The sequence below is a fragment of the Heterodontus francisci genome, chromosome 13 (genome assembly GCF_036365525.1).
Source record: "Heterodontus francisci isolate sHetFra1 chromosome 13, sHetFra1.hap1, whole genome shotgun sequence".
NCBI classification, from domain to species: Eukaryota; Metazoa; Chordata; class Chondrichthyes; order Heterodontiformes; family Heterodontidae; genus Heterodontus; species Heterodontus francisci.
This window is the reverse complement of record NC_090383.1, coordinates 43684416-43705466: the sequence shown is the minus strand read 5'-3', so window position 1 is coordinate 43705466 and position 21051 is coordinate 43684416. Positions and strand designations below refer to the sequence as shown.

Genomic DNA, 21051 nt, shown 5'->3' with positions numbered 1-21051 from the left:
TTCAAATAGTGGGGTTACATTAACTACCCTCCAATCCATTGGAACTGTTCCAGAAGCTATAGAATTTTAAAAAATGACCAGCAATGCATCTACTATTTCTCGGGCCACTTCCTTAAGTACACTGGGATGTAGATTACCAGATGTAGATTTATCAAAGAACAAAGAACAGTACAGCACAGGAACAGGCCATTCGGCCCTCCAAGCCTGCGCTGATCTTGATGCCTGTCTAAACTAAAACCTTCTGCACTTCCGGGGTCTGTCCCAATCCCTCTATTCCCATCCTATTCATGTATTTGTCAAGATGCCTCCTAAACGTCGTTATCGTACCTGCTTCCACCACCTCCCCTGGCAGCAAGTTCCAGGCACTCACCACCCTCTGTGTAAAAAACTTGCCTTGCACATCCCCTCTAAACTTTGCCCCTCGCACCTTAAACCTATGTCCCCTAGTAACTGACTCTTCCACCCTAGGAAAAAGCTTCTGACTATGCACTCTGTTCATGCCACTCATAACTTTGTAAACCTCTATCAGATTGCCTGTCGACCTCTGTCATTCCAGTGAAAACAATCCGAGTTTATCCAACCTCTCCTCATAGCTAATGCCCTCCAGACCAGGCAACATCCTGGTAAACCTCTTCTGTACCCTCTCTAAAGTCTCCACATCCTTCTGGTAGTGTGGCGACCAGAATTATCGCCCTTCAATCCCATCAATCCCAGGGCCTGGTAATCTACATCCCTACTAATACTGATTTCATACAGTCCCTCCTTCTCACTAGATTATATGTTCCCCAACATTTCTGGGAGGCAATTTGTGTCCGCCTTTGTGAAGACAGAACCATAGTATGTATTTAATTGGTCTGCCATTTCTTTGTTCCCCGTTCTAAATTCCCCGATTTCTGACTGTAAGGGACCCACATTTGTGGTCACTAATCTTTTTCCCTTCACATATCTATAGAAGCATTTCCAGTCAGTTTTTATGTTCTCTGCAAGTTCATTCTGAATCTCTGTTTTCCCCTTCCTAATCAATCCGTTTGCTGAATTCTAAACTACTTCCAATCCTCAGGTTTGCTGCTTGTTCTGGCCATTTTATATTTCTCCTCCTTGGATCTAATACTATCCCTAATTTCTTTTGTAAGCCACAGTTCAGCCACCCTTCCTGTTTTATTTTTGCGCCAGACAGGAATGAACAATTATTGTAATTCATCCATGCGCTCTTTAAATGCTAGCCATTGCCTATCCACTGTCAACCCTTTAAGTAACGTTCCCCAATCTATCAAAGTCAACTCGGGCATCATACCTTCATAGTTTCCTTTATTTAGATTCAGGACCCTAGTCTCGGAACCAAGTCTCTCACTCCATCTTAATGAAGAATTCAATCATGTTATGGTTGTTCTTCCCCAAGGGACCCCGCACAACAAGATTGTTAACTAATCCTTTCTCATTGCACAATACCCAGTCTAGGATGGCCTGTTCTCTAGTTCGTTCCTCAACGTATTGGTCCAAAAAACCATCACGTACGCACTCCAGGAATTCCTCCTCTACAGTATTATTGCTAATTTGGTTTGTCCAATGTATATGTAGATTAAAATCATCCATAATTACAGCTGCACCCTTATTTCATGCGTTTCTAATTTCCTGTTTAATGCCATCCTCTACATTACCACTGCTGTTTGGGGGTCTATATACAACCCCCACCAACGTTTTCTGCCCCTTGGTGTTTCTTGGCGCCACCCATACAGATTCCACATCAGAATTCTCTAAGCTAATATCCTTCCTCACTATTGTATTGATTTCCTCTTTTACTAACAACACTATTCCACCTCCTTTCCCTTTTTGCCTGTCCTTCCTAAATACTGAATACCCTTGGATGTTCAGTTCCCATCCCTGGTCACCCTGCAGCCGTGTCTCCGTAATTTACATCTATTTGTGCGGTTAATTCACCTATCTTATTGCGAATACTCCGCGCATTGAGACACAATGCCTTTAGGCTCGTCCTTTTAACATTCTTGGTCATCTTAGCATTATTTTGCACTATGGCCCTATTTGTTTCTTGCCCTTGATTTCTATGCCTTCCACTTTTGTCTTTTTGTTTCCTGTCTTTCGTTTCTACCCTTGTTTCCTCCTCCTCCTCACTCTCCCTGCTCAGGATCCAATCCCCCTGACGTTCTAGTTTAAATCCACTTCAACAGCACTGGCAAACGCCCCTGCGAGGACATCGGTTCCGATCCTGCCTGGATGTAACCCGTCCTGCATGTACAGATCCCACCTTCCCCAGAACCAGTCCCAATGTTTCAGGAATCTAAATCCCTCCCTCCTGCACCATTTCTCCAGCCACGTATTCATCTGATCTATTCTCTTGTTCCTATACTTACTAACACGTGGCACAGGAAGTAATCCTGAGATTACTACTTTTGAGGTCCTGCTTTTTAATTTAGCTCCGAACTCCTTAAATTCATCTTGCAGGACCTCATCCCTTTTCTTACCTAAGTCGTTGGTACCGACATGTACCGCGACCTCTGGCTGTTCACCCTCCCCCTTCAGAATGTCCTGCAGCCGCTCCAAGACATCCTTGACCCTAGCATCAGGGAGGCAACATACCATCCTGGAGTCTCATTTGCGGCCACAGAAACGCCTGTTTGTTCCCCTTACAACTGAATCTCCTATCACTATGGCTCTCCCAGTCTTTTCTCCCCTGCTGTGCAGCAGAGCCATGAACTTGATTGTTGCTGCTTTCTCCTGGGAGGGCATTCCCCACCCCCCCTCCCCAACAGTATCCAAAGCGGTATATCGTTTGAGAGGGTGATGGCCACAGGGGACTCCTGCACTACCAGCCTGCGCCTACTACTCCGCCTGGTGGTCACCCACCCCTTTTCTGCCTGTGCAGCTATTACCTGCGGTGTGACCACCTCGCTAAACGTGCTATCCACGACGTCCTCAGCAGCGTGGATGCTCCACAGTGAATCCACCCGCAGCTCCAGCTCCATAATGCGGGTAGCCAGTAGCTGCAGATGGATACACTTCCTGCACACACTGGAAGCGTCCCTGTTTTCCCACATAGCGCAGGAGGAGCATATCACGGGTGCGAGCTCTCCTGCCATGACTTACCTTTAGATTATTTAGTTACTCCCTTTAAAAAATAATAAATACACTAGGGGAATAAAAGCAAAATACTGCGGATGCTGGAAATCTGAAATAAAAACAAGAAATGCTGGAACCACTCAGCAGGTCTGGCAGCATCTGTGAAAAGAGAAGCAGAGTTAACGTTTCGGGTCAGTTCCGAAGAAGGGTCACTGACCCGAAACGTTAACTCTGCTTCTCTTTTCACAGATGCTGCCAGACCTGCTGAGTGGTTCCAGCATTTCTTGTGTAAATACACTAGGGGCCTTGTTCTACTTCAAACACTACCCACTACACCAACTGAAAAAAAACACACTTTAGTAGTACTAACCTTATCACCTATACAGTAGGTTTAAAAAAAAAGAACTTTCCCCTGATTTTTTAAAAGCTACCTACAGGCACTAACAGCTGTTACTCACCAACCAATCACCTTGCAGCTTTCCTGTGATGTCACTGTTGACTTTTCTTTTACAAATCCGGCGCGCCTGGACTGCTCTCCGCTCCGCTCCCGTAAGGTAAGTGACTGGGCCTCGATCCTCGGGCTCAATTTATCCTCTTCTCTCTCTGTGTTCTCCCCACAGGTCCGCTCCTCTCCCAGAAGGTAAGGCAACAAGGAGGATTGATGAGGGGTGTGCAGTGGATCTGGTCTACATGGATTTTAGTAAGGCATTGACAAGGTCCCGCATGGCAGACTGGTCAGTAAAATGAAAGCCCATGGGATACAGGGGAATGTGGCAGGTTGGATCAGAATTGGCTCAGTGACAGGAAGCAAAGGGTAGTAGTCGGCGGATGATTTTGTGAATGGAAAGCTGTTTCCAGTGGCGTTCTACAGGGCTCAGTCCCTTGCTGTTTGTGGTATATTTTAATGATATGGACTTAAATGTGGGAGGCATGATTGGGAACTTTGCTGATGACACAAAAATTGGTCGTGTAATTGATAGTGAAGCGGATGGCTGTAGACTCCAGAATAATGTCAATGGATTGGTTGAGTGGGTAGAAAAGTGGCAAATGGAATTCAATCCAGAGAAATGCACTTGGGGAGGGAAAATAAAGCGAGGGAATACACAATAAACAGGAGGATATTGAGAGGGGTAGAACAAGTGAGAGACCTTGGAGTGCATGTCCAGGTAGATAAAGTGTTGAAGGAGGCATATGGAATGCGGTTAGCACCACAGCCTCACAGCTCCAGCGACCTGGGTTCAATTCTGGGTACTGCCTGTGTGGAGTTTGCAAGTTCTCCCTGTGTCTGCGTGGGTTTTCTCCGGGTGCTCCGGTTTCCTCCCACAAGCCAAAAGACTTGCAGGTTGATAGGTAAATTGGCCATTATAAATTGCCCCTAGTATAGGTAGGTGGTAGGGGAATATAGGGACAGGTGGGGATGTGGTAGGAATATGGGATTAGTATAGGATTAGTATAAATGGGTGGTTGATGGTCGGCACAGACTCGGTGGGCCGAAGGGCCTGTTTCAGTGCTGTATCTCTAAAAAAAAAAAATACTTTCCTTCATTGGCCGAGGTATAGAATACAAAAGCAGGGATGTCATGCTGGAACTGTATGAAATGCTGGTTTGGCCACAGATAGAGTTCTGTTCTGGCGTACAGTTATGGTCGCCACATTACAGGAAGGACATAGTTGCTCTAGAAAGAGTGTAGAGGAGATTTACAAGAATGTTGCCAGGGCTTGAAAGTTGCAACTATGAAGACTGGATAGCCTAGGGTTGTTTTCCTTAGAACAAAGGCTGAAGGGTGACTTAACGGAGGTGTACAAAATTATGAGGGGCCTAGATTGAGTAGACAGGAAGGACCTGTTTCGCCTAGCAGAGGTCAATTATCAGGGGGCACAGATTTAAGGTGGTTGGTAGAAGGATTAGAGCGGACATGAGGAAAAACCTTTTACACCCAGAGGTGGTGGATGTCTGGAATTCACTACCAGGAATGGTGGTGGAGGCAGAAACCCTCAATTCTTTTAAAAGGTACCTTGACATGCACCTGAAGTGCTGTAATCTGCAAGTCTATGGACCAGGTGCTGGAAGGTGGAATTAGATTGGGCGGCCAGTTTTTTTCCAGCCGGCACGGACACGATGGGCTGAATGGCCTCCATCTGTGCTGTAATTTTTCTATGGTTCTACTCCCATCTACCCCTGATATTCTTTGATTCCCGTGCCTAACAAGAATCTATCTACCTCCGCCTTAAAAATATTCAATGACCCCGCCTCCACCACCTTCTGAGGCAGAGAGTTCCAAAGTCGCACAACCCTCAGAGACAAAATTTCTCCTCATCTCTGTCCTAAAAGGGCGACCCCCTAATTTTAAAACAGTGCACCCTAGTTCTGGACTCACCCACAAGAAGAAACATCCTTTCCACATCCACCTTGTCATGACCGTTCAGGATCTTATAAAATTCAATCAAATCGCCCCTCACTCTTCTAAACTCCAGTGAAAACAAGCCCAGTCTGTCCAACCTTTCCTCAAAAGACAACCCGCTCATTCCAAGTATCAATCTAGTAAACCTCCTGTGAAACGACTCAAACGCATTTACATCCTTCCATAAAGAAGGAGACCAAAACTGCACACAATATTCGAGATGTGGTCTCACTAATGCCCTGTATAACTGAAGCATAACATCCTTACTTTTATTTTCAATTCCTCTCATAATAAAGGATAGCATTCCATTAGCCTTCTTTAGTACTTGCTGTACCTGCATACTAGATTCATGCACGAGAACGCCTAGATCCCCCTGCCACCTTGGAATTCTGCAGCCATTCTCCTGCCAAAGTGAACAACTTCACATTTTCCCACATTATACTCCATCTGCCAGATTCCTGCCCGCTCACTCAACCTATCTATATTGGTCTGTAACCTCATGTCCTCGATACACCACACTTTCCTACATATCTTTGTGTCATCTGCAAATTTAGCTACTATGCCATTGCTCCCCTTATCTAAGTCATTGATATAAACTGTAAAAAGTTGAGACCCCAGCATTGACCCCAGCGGGACTCCACTCAGAAAAGGACCCATTTATGCATACTCTCTGTTTTAACATAGAAACATAGAAAATAGGAGCATGATTTGGCCATGTGGCCCTTCGTGCCTGCTGCGCCATTCATTATGATCATGGCTGATCATCCAACTCAGTAGCCTGTTCCGGCTTTCGCCCCATACCCTTTGATCCCTTTAGACCCAAAAGCTATATCTAACTCCTTTTTGAAAACATTCAATGTTTTGGCCTCAACTGCTTTCTGTGGTCGCGAATTCCACAGGCTCACCACTCTCTGGGTGAAGAAATTTCTCCTCATCTCAGTTTTCTGCCAGCCAGCCAATCTTCTATCCATGCTAATATGTTACCCACAACAGTATGAGCTCATACTTTGCGCAGTAACCTTTTATGTGACACCTTGTCAAATGCCTTCTGGAAATCCAAGTACAGTACATCAACGAGCTCCCCTTTATCCACTGCACATGTTACCCCTTTAAAGAACTCAACTAAATTGGTTAAACATGCTTTTCCTTTCACAAAACCATGCCGACTGTTACCGATTACCTTGAATTTTTCTAAGTGCCCAGCTCTCGCCTCCTTAACGAACAATTCGAACACCTTCCCCACGACAGACATCAAGCTAACTGGCCTATAGTCACCTGTTCTCGCCTCTCCTGCCTTCTTGAATAGAGGGGTTATGTTTGCTACTTTCCAGTTTGATGGAACCTTTCCAGAATCTAACAAATTTTGAAAAATTAACACCAACGCATCTATGACCTCATTAGCCACCTCTTTTAAGAACCAAGGATGAAGCCCACCAGGGTCCGCGGACTTGTCAGCCCGCAGCTCCATCAGTTTACTCAGTACCGCTTCCCTGGTGATTGTAATTTCACCAAGTTCCTCTCTTCCTTCTACCTCCTGATTTACAGCTATTACTGTAATGTTTTTTGTATCTTCTATAGTGAAGACTGAAGCAAAATATTTGTTCATTTCATCCGCCATTTCCTTATTATAGAACAAAGAACAGTACAGCACAGGAACAGGCCATTCGGCCCTCCAAGCCTGCGCTGATCTTGATGCCTGTCTAAACTAAAACCTTCTGCACTTCTGGGGACCGTATCCCTCTATTCCCATCCTATTCATGTATTTGTCAAGATGCCTCTTAAACGTCGCTATTGTACCTGCTTCCATCACCTCCCCCAGCAGCAAGTTCCAGGCACTCACCACCCTCTGTGTAAAGAACTTGCCTCGCACATCCCCTCTAAACTCTGCCCCTCGCACCTTAAACCTATGTCCCCGAGGAACTGACTCTTCCACCCTGGGAAAAAGCTTCTGACTATCCACTCTGTCCATGCAACTCATAACTTTGTAAACCTCTAACATGTCGCCCCTCAACCTCCGTTGTTCCAGTGAAAACAATCCGAGTTATCCAACCTCTCCTCATAGCTAATGCCCTCCAGACCAGGCAACATCCTGGTAAACCTCTTCTGTACCCTCTCCAAAGCCTCCAAGTCCTTCTGGTAGTGTGGCGACCAGAATTGCACGCAATATTCCAAGTGTGGCCTAACTAAGGTTCTGTACAGCTGCAGCATGACTTGCCAATTTTTATACTCTATGCCCTGACCGATGAAGGCAAGCATGCCGTATGCGTTTTTGACTACCTTATCCACCTGCGTTGCCACTTTCAGTGACCTGTGGACCTGTACGCCCAGATCTCTCTGCCTGTCAATACTCCTAAGGGTTCTGCCATTTACTGTATACCTCCCACCTGCATTAGATCTTCCAAAATGCATTACCTCACATTTGTCCGGATTAAACTCCATCTGCCATTTTTCCGCCCAAGTCTCCAACTGATGTATATCCTGCTGTATCCTCTGACAATCCTCATCACGATCCGCAACTCCACCAACCTTTGTGTCGTCCGCAAACTTACTAATCAGACCAGCTGCATTTTCCTCCAAATCATTTATAGTCATATAATACAAACAGCAAAGGTCCCAGCACTGATCCCTGCGGAACACCACTAGTCACAGCCCTCCATTCAGAAAAGCAACCTTTCACTGCTACCCTCTGTCTTCTATGACTGAGCCAGTTCTGTATCCATCTTGCCAGCTCACCTCTGATCCCGTGTGACTTCACCTTTTGTATCAGTCTGCCATGAGGGACCTTGTCAAAGGCTTTACTGAAGTCCATATGGACAACATCCACTGCCCTTCCTTCATCAATCATCTTCGTCACTTCCTCAAAAAACTCAATCAAGTTAGTGTGACACGACCTCCCCTTCACAAAACCATGCTGGCTCTCACTAATAAGTTCATTTGTTTCCAAATGGGAGTAAATCCTGTCCCGAAGAATCCTCTCTAATAATTTCCCTACCATTGATGTAAAGCTCACTGGCCTATAATTTCCTGGATTATCCTTGCTACCACGCGGTCACGGGAGAACTTACAAACTTGATAACAGAATAGCTACAAGTTAAACTGGATTGGAAGATGTAAACTATCAGGGCCAGTGTTTTAAAGACTGAATACATGAAATGTCATTATATGGCAATCCAGAAGTTTTAATGTTTTGGGGGGCCTAATTCCACAATTCTATTGAAAAGTAAGCCCCATTTATGGCAGCCAAAACTCAGTCAAATTTTACTTTTATAACAGGCACTTTTCCTGCTGTTTTGGGGATTGTATCCCGCAATTCCTAAATGTTTGTAAAAAGACACAAATAAATAGACCATCTTATGACTGATACTATAGCATATCTACATGGAGGCAAAATGTGATAATATAAGGAAGATTGTACTGCAGCCAAAGCAGCATAGTTGCCCTTATAGTTGTCCCGTGACCGCGTGGGTTTCCTCCGGGTGCTCTGGATTCCTCCCACATGCCAAAAGATTTGCAGGTTGATAGGTAAATTGGCCATTATAAATTGCCCCTAGTGTAGGTAGGTGTTAGGAGAATTGAGGGAAGATGGGGATGTGAGAGGAAAAAATGGGATTAATGTAGGATTAGTATAAATGGGTGGTTAACAATTGGCACGGACTCGGTGGGCCGAAGGGCCTGTTTCGGTGCTGTACCTCTCTCTATGACTCTCTATGTATGCATGAAAGCTGAGCTAGCTGAAGTGAATTAGTTTACTAGGCTAGGAGATAGATCAATAGAGAAGCAGTGGCAGACATTTAAGGGGCTATTTCAGAATGCTCAGGATAAGTTACCAGACAGGATAAGTAACTACTATAAAGAAAAATTCTAAGGGGAGGACCCACCATCCGTAGTTAACGAAAGAAGTTAAGGAAAGCATCAAACTTAAGGAAAAAGCACATAATTACGCAAACATGAGTGGCAGGTCAGATGATTGGTCAGAATATAAAGGACGGCAGAGACTAAAAGTTAATCAGGAGAAAAGAATTAGAGTATGAGAGGAAGCTAGCTAGAAATATAAAATGGATAACAAGAGTTTTTATGGGTATTTAAAAAGGAAAAGAGTAAGTAACGTCCTCTAGAGAGTGAGATTGGGGAGTTAATAGTAGATAATTTGTTTAAGAAGGGTAGCAAGGATAATCCAGGAAATTATAGGCCGGTGAGCCTTACGTCAGTGGTAGGGAAATTATTATTGGTTGATTGAAAACCTTTTCAAGGATTTAGATGGTGATGTTGGTGATAAAGGGTCCAAGGCTAATACTGGTGAATTGCTGAGGCACAACAGGTAGATCCTGATATGAGGAGCTTGTCTCAGGTGGCGTCTTCTGAGGGAGAGGCTGAAAAGGTTGCCTGAGTGTTATTATGTCAAGAATTACATTTTTATGAGGAAGTGGAAACCTCCCCAGAGGCCCGCTAATGAAGACTGGGCTGTAGCCCATCAAATTGTTGTTCCTCCTTGCTACCGCAGTTAAATTTGAAGAATTGCCCATGAGATTCCAGTTGCAGGTCATTTGGGTATTCGCAAGAGACAGGCTGAGGTAATGGCACATTTTTACTGCTGAAACTGCATAGGGATGTGGTTTACTTCTGTAAGACATGTCACACATGTCAGATGATTGGGAAGCCTGAGATTGGTTGGTTGGCATCCTTCCATCTACGAAAGATGATGGACACACAGCAAATAATCCATTGAGATGGGGTGTCTTCTCTTGGTGCACCTTTGTTGAAGGTTGTGAAGGCCAATCCTTGAGAGGCATGTTTCTGCCACAAGTGCTGCACATGAAGCTGCCAAGTGACACTATGAGCTGTTGGTTTTGACGTTGGCACCTATTGCCAAGCTGCTGCAACAACTGGTCATCGTGGTAGTACACACCAGGCCATAGGATGTGGCACCATTTCCCTCTTTCACCAGCTAGTGACTCCAACGTACAACTGTCGACATTTAGCGCCTTCATGCCACACTTGCAAGCATCCTTGAAGTGGAGCTTTGGGTGGCCCACTGGGTCGTCTGGCCCTGGCTACCTCACCGTACAGAAGGTCCTTGGGTATGTAACTGTCTTCCATCCTGCAGACTTGTGCGATCCACCAAAGCCGCCTCTGCTTGATTGGTGCCAACACACATGGGAGCTCTGCCTTTAAGAGGACTGCCACATTTGTGATTTTTACTTTTGGGAAGTCACAGCCTTCGATTAAGCCAGCCCCATTAATGCATTTGATTCAACCTTCATTTGATGAACCATTCCATAAGGTTCTTGTGGATTGTGTTGGATCCTTGCCTAAGACTAGGTTCAGTCACAGATATACCCTGACCATCATGGATTTGTCTACTCATTTCCAGAGGCAGTACCATTGAAGAAGATCACAGCGAAAGCTGTGATTGAGGAGTTGGTCCCTTTTCACTAGGTAAGGTTTGCCAAAAGAAATTCAGTCTGACCAGGGGTCAAATTTCATGCCAGGTGTATTTCAGGAGATCATGTCTAATTTAGAAGTGAAGCAGCTCAAGTTGTCTTCTTATTACCCGCAGTCCCAAGGTGCTTTGCAGAGATATCACCAAACCCTAAAGAGTATGATTAAGGCCTATTGTCTTGAACATCCCCAAGATTGAGATAAAGGATATCATTGTTGTTATTCACAACTAGGGACATGCAAAATGAGTCTACTTGTTTCAGTCCCTTCAAATTAGTCTATGGGCATGAGATTAGCGGCCCCCTACAATTCATTAGAGAGAGATTTTTGGCACAGGAGGATCAAATTACCCTCCTACATTATATGTCCGAGAAAGACTCTCAAATGCTTGTGCAATGGTCAGAGTACACCTCAAGGCTTCTCAGCAGGTGATGAAAACACAATGAAATAGAACAGCGAAGGCACAGAGTTTTCAACCTGGGAATAAGGTGCAAGTCTTGCTGCCTTTGCCTGATGAACCACTGAAATTCAAGTATTGTGGACACTTCTTAGCAAAAGGAAACTCAATGATGTGAACTATGTAGTTAGTACATGTTACCTGTACAGTACTTGTTAGAATGTTTATGATGTTAAGAACTTGCTAGATTTCTAAATTGTTGAATAGAAAACGTTACTATGGTAAAGCTTTCTTTTTTCTGGATGGAGGTGGGGGGGGGGGGGGGGGAAGTGTGATGGAATTGTGTGCGTGTGTGAGCTGTTGTCTGAACAGATGACTTGTCCAATGCTATGTTAGGTGCACTGACCATGGTTTCAAGGCTTGTTTTTTTGAGACAGACCCTAACTGAAGGGGGAAAAAAACTTCAGATTTCTGGGGAAACAGAAACTGAAACTAAAACTTCAGGTTTCAGGGAAACAGAGACTGGATGGGTGGAACTAAGAAACAGCAAGGGGCAGCAAATATTGGTGGGAGCTGTTTATAGGCCACCAAACTGTAGTAGTAAAGTTGGGCACAGTATAACTCAAGAAATTGGAGCTGCATGTAGCATGGGTAATACAGTAACAGTGGGTGTTTTCAATTTACATATAGACTGGGTAAACCTAATCAGCACTTATGCTGTGGAGCATGAATTCCTGGAGTGCGTTTCTGGAGCAGTATGTTGAGAAACCAACTAGGAATCAGGCTATTTTAGATTTAGTAATGTAATGAGAAAGGAATAATTAATAATCATGCTGTAAAGGAGCCATTAGGAAATAGTGACCCCAAGAGTGATAGAATTTTACATTAAGTTTGAAAAAGATATAGGCCGGAATTTTACTTTAATTCGACGGGAGCCGTCCACTGACTGAAAAGTTGGTGGCGATTCCGTCTCCGCCTGGCCCGGGGATCGGGACCGCATCTTATGGTCCCCGGACCCTTAAGTAGTCTGAGGCAGGACATCCACCTCAGTGAGGCAGGAGGTCCCGCCAAATGGAGCTGCCAGCCAATCAGCGGGCTGGCAGCTTTTAGTCCCAGCATCAACACGAAGAGGAAGGACGCCCTGGGAAAAGTTACGTTTTTGGGGCCTCACCGGGGTGATTGGTCAGGCCCCGGCAAGGCAAGGGTGGTCGATTGGGGGGATGGGGGGCATGTTGTTTGTTGCGGGGTGGTTGGGGCATCAGAGGCAGCCCTCAGTCAGTCACAGAGTACATGATCCTGAGGGCACACTCCCCCCAGGCCGTCAGAAAGCTGCCTGCTTTTGTCAGGTGGCTTTACTCAGGCCTGGGCCACCCAACCGGCCAAGGGTAAAATCCCCGTGACGGTGGGCGGAGGCCCTTAAGTGGCTGTTAACTGGCCACTTAAGTGCCTTAATTGGCCTGGGGCGGGCAGGCAAGTTTTCGCTGCTGCCACCCCGGGTAAAATAGTGGTGGAGGCAGCAGCGGGTTGGCAAAGGCCGCCCAAGCCTCCCACTCCATTTTACGCCTCCCCCACCCCCCACCCCGCCAGCAACCCGCTCTTTGGGGGGCATAAAATTCCGGCCATAGATCATTCTGAAACTAGGGTCTGAAATATGAACAAAGGAAACCTTGGAGGACAGTAGGTCTGATACCAGTGGCGAGCTCGCTGTACAATGTGTCCTTGGGGATCCTGTTATCTTCCATGCGGCTCACATGACCAAGCCATCTCAAGCGCTGCTGACTCAGTAGTGTGTATAAGCTGGGGATGTTGGCCGTCTCGAGGACTTCTGCGTTGGAGATGCGGTCCTGCCACCTGATGCCAAGGATTCTCCGGAGGCAGCGAAGATGGAATGAATTAAGACGTCGCTCTTGGCTGACATACGTTGTCCAGGCCTCGCTGCTGTCGAGCAAGGTACTGAGGACACAGGCTTGATACACTCGGACTTTTGTGTTCCCTGTCAGTGTGCCATTTTCCCACACTCTCTTGGCCAGTCTGGATACAGCAGTGGAAGCCTTTCCCAAGCGCTTGTTGATTTCTGCATCTAGAGACAGGTTACTGGTGATAGTTGAGCCTAGGTAGGTGAACTCTCGAACCACTTCCAGAGCGTGGTCGCCGATATTGATCGATGGAGCATTTCTGACGTCCTGTCCCATGATGTTCGTTTTCTTGAGGCTGATGGTTAGGCCAAATTCGTTGCAGGCAGCCGCAAACCTGTCCATGAGACTCTGCAGACACTCTTCAGTGTGAGATGTTAATGCAGTATCGTCAGCAAAGAGGAGTTCCCTGATGAGGACTTTCCGTACTTTGGTCTTCGCTGTTAGACGGGCTAGGTTGAACAACCTGCCACTTGATCTTGTGTGGAGGAAAGTTCCTTCTTCTGAAGACTTGAATGCGTGTGAGAGCAGCAGGGAGAAGAAAATCCCAAACAGTGTAGGTGCGAGAACACAGCCCTGTTTCACGCCACTCAGGATAGGAAAGGGGTCTGATGAGGCGCCGCTATGCTGAATTGCGCCTTTCATATTGTCATGGAATGAGGTGATGATACTTAGTAGCTTTGGTGGACATCCAATCTTTTCTAGTAGTCTGAAGAGACCACGTCTGCTGACGCGGTCAAAGGCTTTGGTGAGATCAATGAAAGCAACGTAGAGGGGCATCTGTTGTTCGTGGCATTTCTCCTGTAGCTGACGAAGGGAGAACAGCATGTCAATGGTTGATCTCTCTGCTCGAAAGCCACACTGTGCCTCAGGATAGACACGCTCAGCCAGCTTCTGGCGCCTGTTTAAAGCGAATCTAGCGAAGACTTTCCCCACTATGCTGAGCAGAGAGATTCCACGGTAGTTGTTGCAGTCACCGTGGCCACCTTTGTTTTTATAGAGGGTGATGATATTGGCATCGTGTATGTCCTGTGGTACTGCTCCCTCGTCCCAGCACAGGCAAAGCAGTTCGTAGAGTGCTGAGAGTATGGCAGGCTTAGCACTCTTGATTATTTCAGGGGTAATGCCGTCTAATGGATGAGAGAATATGAATGCAAGCTAGCGAGAAACATAAAGGTCGACTATAAAAGCTTTAGGTATATAAAAAGGAAAAGATTATCAAGGACAAATGGACCCCCATTACAAGCAGAGACAGGAGCATTTGTGGTGGAGAATGAGGAAATGGCAGAGAAACTAAACAATTACTTTGTGTCTGTCTTCAGGGAGGAAGATACGGAAAATCTCCCAGAAATACTAGGGAACCAAGGGACTTGTAAAAATGAGGAACTGAAAGAAATTAGTATCAATAAAGAGGTAGTACTCGAAAAATTAATTGGATTGAAAACTGATAAATTCCCTGGACCAGATGAGTTACATCCCAGAGTACTGAAGGATGCATTGGTGGTTATCTTTCAAAATTCTATAAATTCTGGAAGGATTCCTGCAGACTGGATAGTAGCAAATATAACCCCACTATTTAAGAAATGAGCAAGAGAAAACGGAGAACTACAGACATGTTCGTTTGACATCAGTGGTAGGCAAAATGTTAGAATCTATTATAAAGGATGCGATAACTCGACACCTGGAAAATAATGATATGATTGGGCAGAGTCAACATGGATTTATGAAAGGGAAGTCACGTTTGACAAATCTGTTGGACTTTTTTGATGATGTTATTTGTAGCATAGATAAAGGAGAACCAGTGGATGTGGTGTACTTGGATTTTCAGAAGGCTTCTGATAACCTCCCACACAGGAGACCAAATTAGAGCACATGAGATTGGAGGTAATATACTGCGATGGATTGAGAATTGGTTAACAGACAGAAAGCAGAGAGTAGGAATAAACAGGTTATTCTCAGGATGGCAGGCTGTTACTCGTGGGGTACCGCTGGGATCAGTGCTGGGGCCACAGTTGTTCACAATCTATATAAATGATTTGGATGTGGGGAACAAATGCAATATTTCCAAATTTTCTCATGACACAAAACTAGGTGAGAATGTAAGTTGTGAGGAGAATGCAAGGAGACTTCAAGGGGATTTGGACAGGCTAAGGGCAGCAAACAATTCGGAAGGCAAATGGTATGTTGACCTTCATTGCAAGGGGATTTGAGTACAAGAGTAAAGATGTCTTGCTGCAATTATATAAAGCCTCGGTGAGACCGCAACTGGAGTATTGTGTACAGTTTTGGTGTCCTCATCTAAGGAAGGATATACTTGCCATAGAGGGAGTGCAACAGAGATTCATCAGACTAATCCCTGGAATGGTCGGATTGTTTTGTGAGGATAGATTGCAGAAACTGCATTCTCTATAGTTTCGATCTGATAGGTGATCTCATTGAAACTTACAAAATTCTTACAGGGTGTGACAGGATAGATGTGGATAGGATGTTTCCTCTGGCTGGTGAGTTTAGAACCAAGGGACACAGTCTTAGAATGAGGGCTGCCCATTTAAGACTGAGAGTAGGAGGAATTTCTTTGCTCAGAAGGTGGTCACTCTTTGGAATTCTCTACCCAGAGGGCAGAGGAAGCTCAATCATTGAGCATGTTCAAGTCAAAAATCGATAAGATTTCTGGATACTAATGACATCCAGGGATATGAGGATAGTGGGGTAAAATGCTGTAGAGGTAGATGATCAGCCATGATCTGTTTGAATGGCAGAGCAGGCTCGACAGGCCAAATAGCCTACTCCTGCTCCTATTTTCGATGTTACTATGTTGGAACCAGATAAAAAAGGCAGAGACATTCAAGTTTAGATCACACAGGGGTGGAGTGCAAGCAAGCTGAAGAAAGTGAAGGCTGTATTAAGACTGCCATCAAGACTGTTGTGAGCAGAGCTGAGGAGAAACTGGAGGGGGACGCCGTTTTAGGAAAAGACCGTACCTGTTGAGTTCAGGTTGAAGGGGAACTGCTGTCGGATGAGAATGAGTGACTGCATCTTGGAAGAAAGGAGCTGGAGATCTACCCAAGAAGTTCAGAACTTAGAAGAACTTTGTGGCTATAATTGGTGCCATATATGCTGAGTGGACCACCCAGTAAATCTGTGAGATCTATCTCTGTCTGTTAATTCATGTTTAATTTATGTTAATTTTGGTTTGATTGTTAAAGTAAAGGTCATAATGGTGAAATCTTGTCCATTTGTTTTTTTTATTGGGATTGTTTGGTAAATTTGGTTCTTTCGGTTTATTGATCTTCACAGGGATCATAACAATGTAGATGAGAAATAGAGAGATAAAACATTTATGCTATGTACTGATAAACCCAGAGAACTCAGTAAAACACTGAAGTGCAATTCTCACTGTGGCATTTTGCAGTTTTCTTTCTTTCAGAAAAAACTGCTGAGAGCACTCCATCCTAGCAGTAACCTTTACTGGTCTTGTTCAATTGCAACATTTCAATGCATAGACAATGAAAATCAACCGCAGTACTGTTACCTGTTGATCATCAGGTGTCCATATTCCACACGTAATCTGGCTGTCCAAATTAATCTCAGAAGACCAATGTCGCTGTCCACTGACAGATCCAACCAGCACAAAGCCATCCCGGTAAGAGATGAGTGCCTGAGTACCATCATGGCTCCAGGTAAAGTCACTCACCTGGAAAGCAGAATGGGGAGGGGGGAGGGTGAGGAGGGGGGAGGGGGGAGGGGGGAGGGGGAGCGGGGGGGGGGAAGAGGAAATCAATGAAACAATTCATGAAACTTTTAAATTCCCTTTTCCTACTTTTTAATCCTTGTTGATCTATAATTAAGCTAGCATACCCTCCTCTGCCTCACCCAAGTGACCTTTATTTGTGATCACAAGTGGCTTCATAGCTGTGTCAGATTTTCTCATCAGCAAACATCCTTATGTAATCATTAACAGCAGGGGTTAGAATTAGAATTAGAACATTACAGCGCAGTACAGGCCCTTCGGCTGGATAGCAGCCAGGAACAAGAACCCTGGCCAATATTCCCCTTCCTATTTAGAGGCCAATTGCAGTGCTCCAACCACCACCCTGGTTGAGAACTGCTAACTCAGTGCAATAAACATTTTCAAATGTTACGTTCGACATTTTGCTGACAAAAACTTACATAAATTAAACAAATCATTCAGCTAATCAGGGTTCACTGGTTCTTGGTCGCCTTGTCATGCCTACTTTCATTAAGGGTCACTTTGTTCAACCTGACATACCTGGCATCATTCCACAGGTCCTCCTCCTCTTCTAGACACATCTAATAGGAGGATTCTCAGTGGGATACCAGTTATGATGGTAAACAAATCATCACTTGCATCAATTGACACAAAGGCTCATGAGAACCTATGCATCTGGATTAAAAAAAAATAAAAATAGATAAAGAATAATGGTTCCAGGAACGAGGGACTTCAGTTACAGGGATGGATGGGAGAGGATGGAGTTGTTCTCCAAAGAGGAGAAAGTTGAGATGAGTTTTGATAGAGGCGTTCAAAATCACACTACATACGTATTAGGAGCAGAAGTAGGTCACTCAGCCCCTCGAGCCTGCTCTGCCATTCAATAAGATCATGGCTGATTTGTTTGTGTCTTGAATTCCACACTCCCATCTACTCCTTCCTTTGCCTAAAAAGAATCTATCTACCCCAACCTTAAAATTATTCAATGACCCTGCCTCCACCACCTTCTGAGGCAGAGAGTTCCAAAGTGAGGGGTCTAAACAGAGTAGATGGAGAGAAATTGTTCCCATTGGCAGAAGGGTGGAGAACTAGAGAACACAGATTTAAAGTGATTGAGAAAAGAACCAAAGATGACGTGAATAAAACTTCATACACAGCAAGTAGTTCCAATCTGGAATGCAATGCCTGAAAGTGTGATGGAGGGAGATTCAATGGTGGTTTTCATAGTCATGTAGGGCACAGGAGGAGTATATTCGGCTCATCGAGTCTATGCCGGCTCTGCGTAGAGCAATCCAGTCAGTCGCATTCCCCCGCACTATTGTCGTATTCCCTCCAAGTGCCCATCTAATTTCCTTTTGAAAGCATTCATTGTCTCTGCTTTCACCATCCTCGTAGGCAGCACAGCCAAGGTCATTACCACCCGCTGTGGAAAAAAGTTCTTCCTCACATTCCCCCCCCTGCATCCCTTGCCCAAAACCTTTAATCTGTGTACCCCAGTCCTTGTACCATCAGCTAATGGGAGCAGTTTTTCCTTGTCTACCTTATCTAAACCTGTCATAATCTTGTACACCGCTATCAAATCTTCCCCTCATCTCCTTTGCTACAAGGAGAACCTCAACTTCTCACATCTAACCATGTAGCTATAATCCCTCACCCCTGAAAGCATTCTGGTACATCTCCTCTGCACCCTCTCAAGGACCCTCACATCCTTCTTAAACTGTGGTGACCAAAACTGAACACAACATTCTAGTTGTGCCCTAACCAGAGCTTTATAAAGGTTCACAATAAATGGGAATTGGGTTAGCACCTGAAGGAAAACAAAATTACAGGGCCAAGGGCATAGGGGCAGGGAGTGAGACTAGCTTAAGTGCTCTTGCACAGTGCTGGTATGGGCTCAATGGACCAAGCAGCCTCCTTCTGTGCTGTAACCATTCCATGATTCTATATAAGAAATGCCAAAACTACAGCCAGCTTTACATCACTGTGCCCTTCCATTGTTTTCATAGTCACCAAGCAAAAATGAACACAATGGTCATTCTTCAGATCAGGCACTTTGCATGAAAGAAAATCAGAAACTGGATTGCATTCAAATGAAGGGCCTGACTATTCCAACTCACTGGAAAATGCATTAGGATGCAACCAGATGCATTCCTGGCAGGACAAAATGCACCCTAGCTGAGAAAGCCAGTAGCTAAATTAACGTCACTCTATAAACAGGGCCCAGGATGGTCCATGGCAACTATCTCTTCATTTCCTTTTGTGAGGAGCAAATGTCCTGTGTTCACAGCTCTCTTATATAGCAAGGAGATTAATAGCCATGTTCTTCCCACAGTAACACTGCACACTAGAGTCCCAAAGCACCATATCAGATTATCCACATCAGATGCTTTTGTCTGTATAGCTTATGATTTTCTGGCATTATTGCATTGACAGAATTCAAGTTCTTCTCCCTTGTTTCACAAACTACTGCAATGCACTTTTATCACAGATTCATACAAAGATACACATTCTCCTTTGCCTTTTTCATTTTTACATTAACACAAACTTATTAGAAGGCAAAAACAACTTAACTAAATCACCAAATGTTCCTGTTTTCTCAGTGGAATCTACCCCTAAGACTATTCCATACAACGATCACTGTGTAAATAATTCTTCCGAACAGTCCTTGACAGTTAGAGTCATAGAGTTATACAGCACAGAAACAGACCCTTCGGCCCATCGTGTCTGTGCCGGCCATCAAGCACCTATCTATTCTTATTTTTTATTTAGAGATACAGCACTGAAACAGGCCCTTCGGCCCACCGAGTCTGTGCCGACCAACAACCACCCATTTATACTAACCCTACAGTAATCCCATATTCCCTATCACCTACCTACACTAGGGGCAATTTACAATGGCCAATTTACCTATCACCTGCAAGTCTTTTGGATGTGGGAGGAAACCGGAGCACCCGGCGAAAACCCACGCAGACACAGGGAGAACTTGCAAACTCCGCACAGGCAGTACCCAGAATCGAACCCGGGTCCCTGGAGCTGTGAGGCTGCGGTGCTAACCACTGCGCCGCCCATTTTCCCATTTTCCAGCACTTGGCCCATAGCTTGTATGCTATGGCGTTTCAAGTGCTCATATAAATACTTCTTAAATGTTGTGAGGGTTCCTGCCTCTACCACCCCTTCAGGTAGTATGTTCCAGATTCCAACCACCTTCTGGATGAAAAAAGTTTTCTTCAAATCCCCTCTAAACCTCCTGACCCTTACCTGAAATCTATGCCCCCTGGTTATTGATCCCTCCGCTAAGGGAAAAAGTTTCTTCCTATCTATCAATCGCCCTCATAATTTTATATACCTCGATCAGGTCCCCCCCTCAGCCTTCTCTGCTCTAAGGAAAGCAACTCTAGCCTATCCAGTCTCTCTTCATAGCTGAAATGCTCCAGCCCAGGCAACATCCTGGTGAATCTCCTCTGCACCCTCTCCAGTGCAATCACATCCTTCCTATAGTTCAGTGACAAGAACTGTGCACAATACTCCAGTTGTGGCCTAACTAGCGTTTTATACAGCTCCATCATAACCTCCCTGCTCTTATATTCTTTGCCTCTGCTAATAAAGGCAAGTATCCCATATGCCTTCCTAACCACCTTATCTACCTGTGCTGCGGTCTTCAGTGATCTATGGACAAGTACACCAAGATCCCTCTGACCCTCAGTATTTCCTAGGGTCCTACCATCCATTGTATATTCCCTTGCCTTGTTAGTTCACTACTTAGAACCTATATCCTCGTATTCTATTGTTAATCACTTATCTTGAAATAGTACTCTGATACATCTTTTCAAACAATTTAAGATCTTACATACCTTCCTTAATATAGTTCCGCTTCCTTTCAGTGTTGAAGAGCCCCATTGTCCCAAATCTTTAATATTAACTCTAGGCATCAACATCATGTCTCTTCCATGTCCAGGGCTTGAATTGGTTCCTCTGTGCCTTGATAACAAAATCTGAACCAAAGCAGTCTGACCAGAATATCTCAGTTCAGGCATTAATCCCTCTGATTTATACTCCATTGATTTACCAACAAAATGTAACATTCCATTCACTTTGT

The 21051-nt window shown here is 44.8% G+C and overlaps 1 protein-coding gene across 4 annotated transcripts in view; it reads right to left on the bottom strand.

The window, feature by feature from the left end:
* The window catches only part of tulp4a (TUB like protein 4a), a 560980-nt gene that overhangs the window by 307373 nt on the left and 232556 nt on the right, over nucleotides 1–21051 (bottom strand). For all 4 annotated transcript variants that reach the window (XM_068044726.1, XM_068044727.1, XM_068044728.1 and 1 more), the window contains one exon: nucleotides 16758–16919. In XM_068044726.1, coding sequence (XP_067900827.1) covers nucleotides 16758–16919 — 162 coding nt within the window. The remainder of the gene's footprint in view (nucleotides 1–16757; nucleotides 16920–21051) is intronic.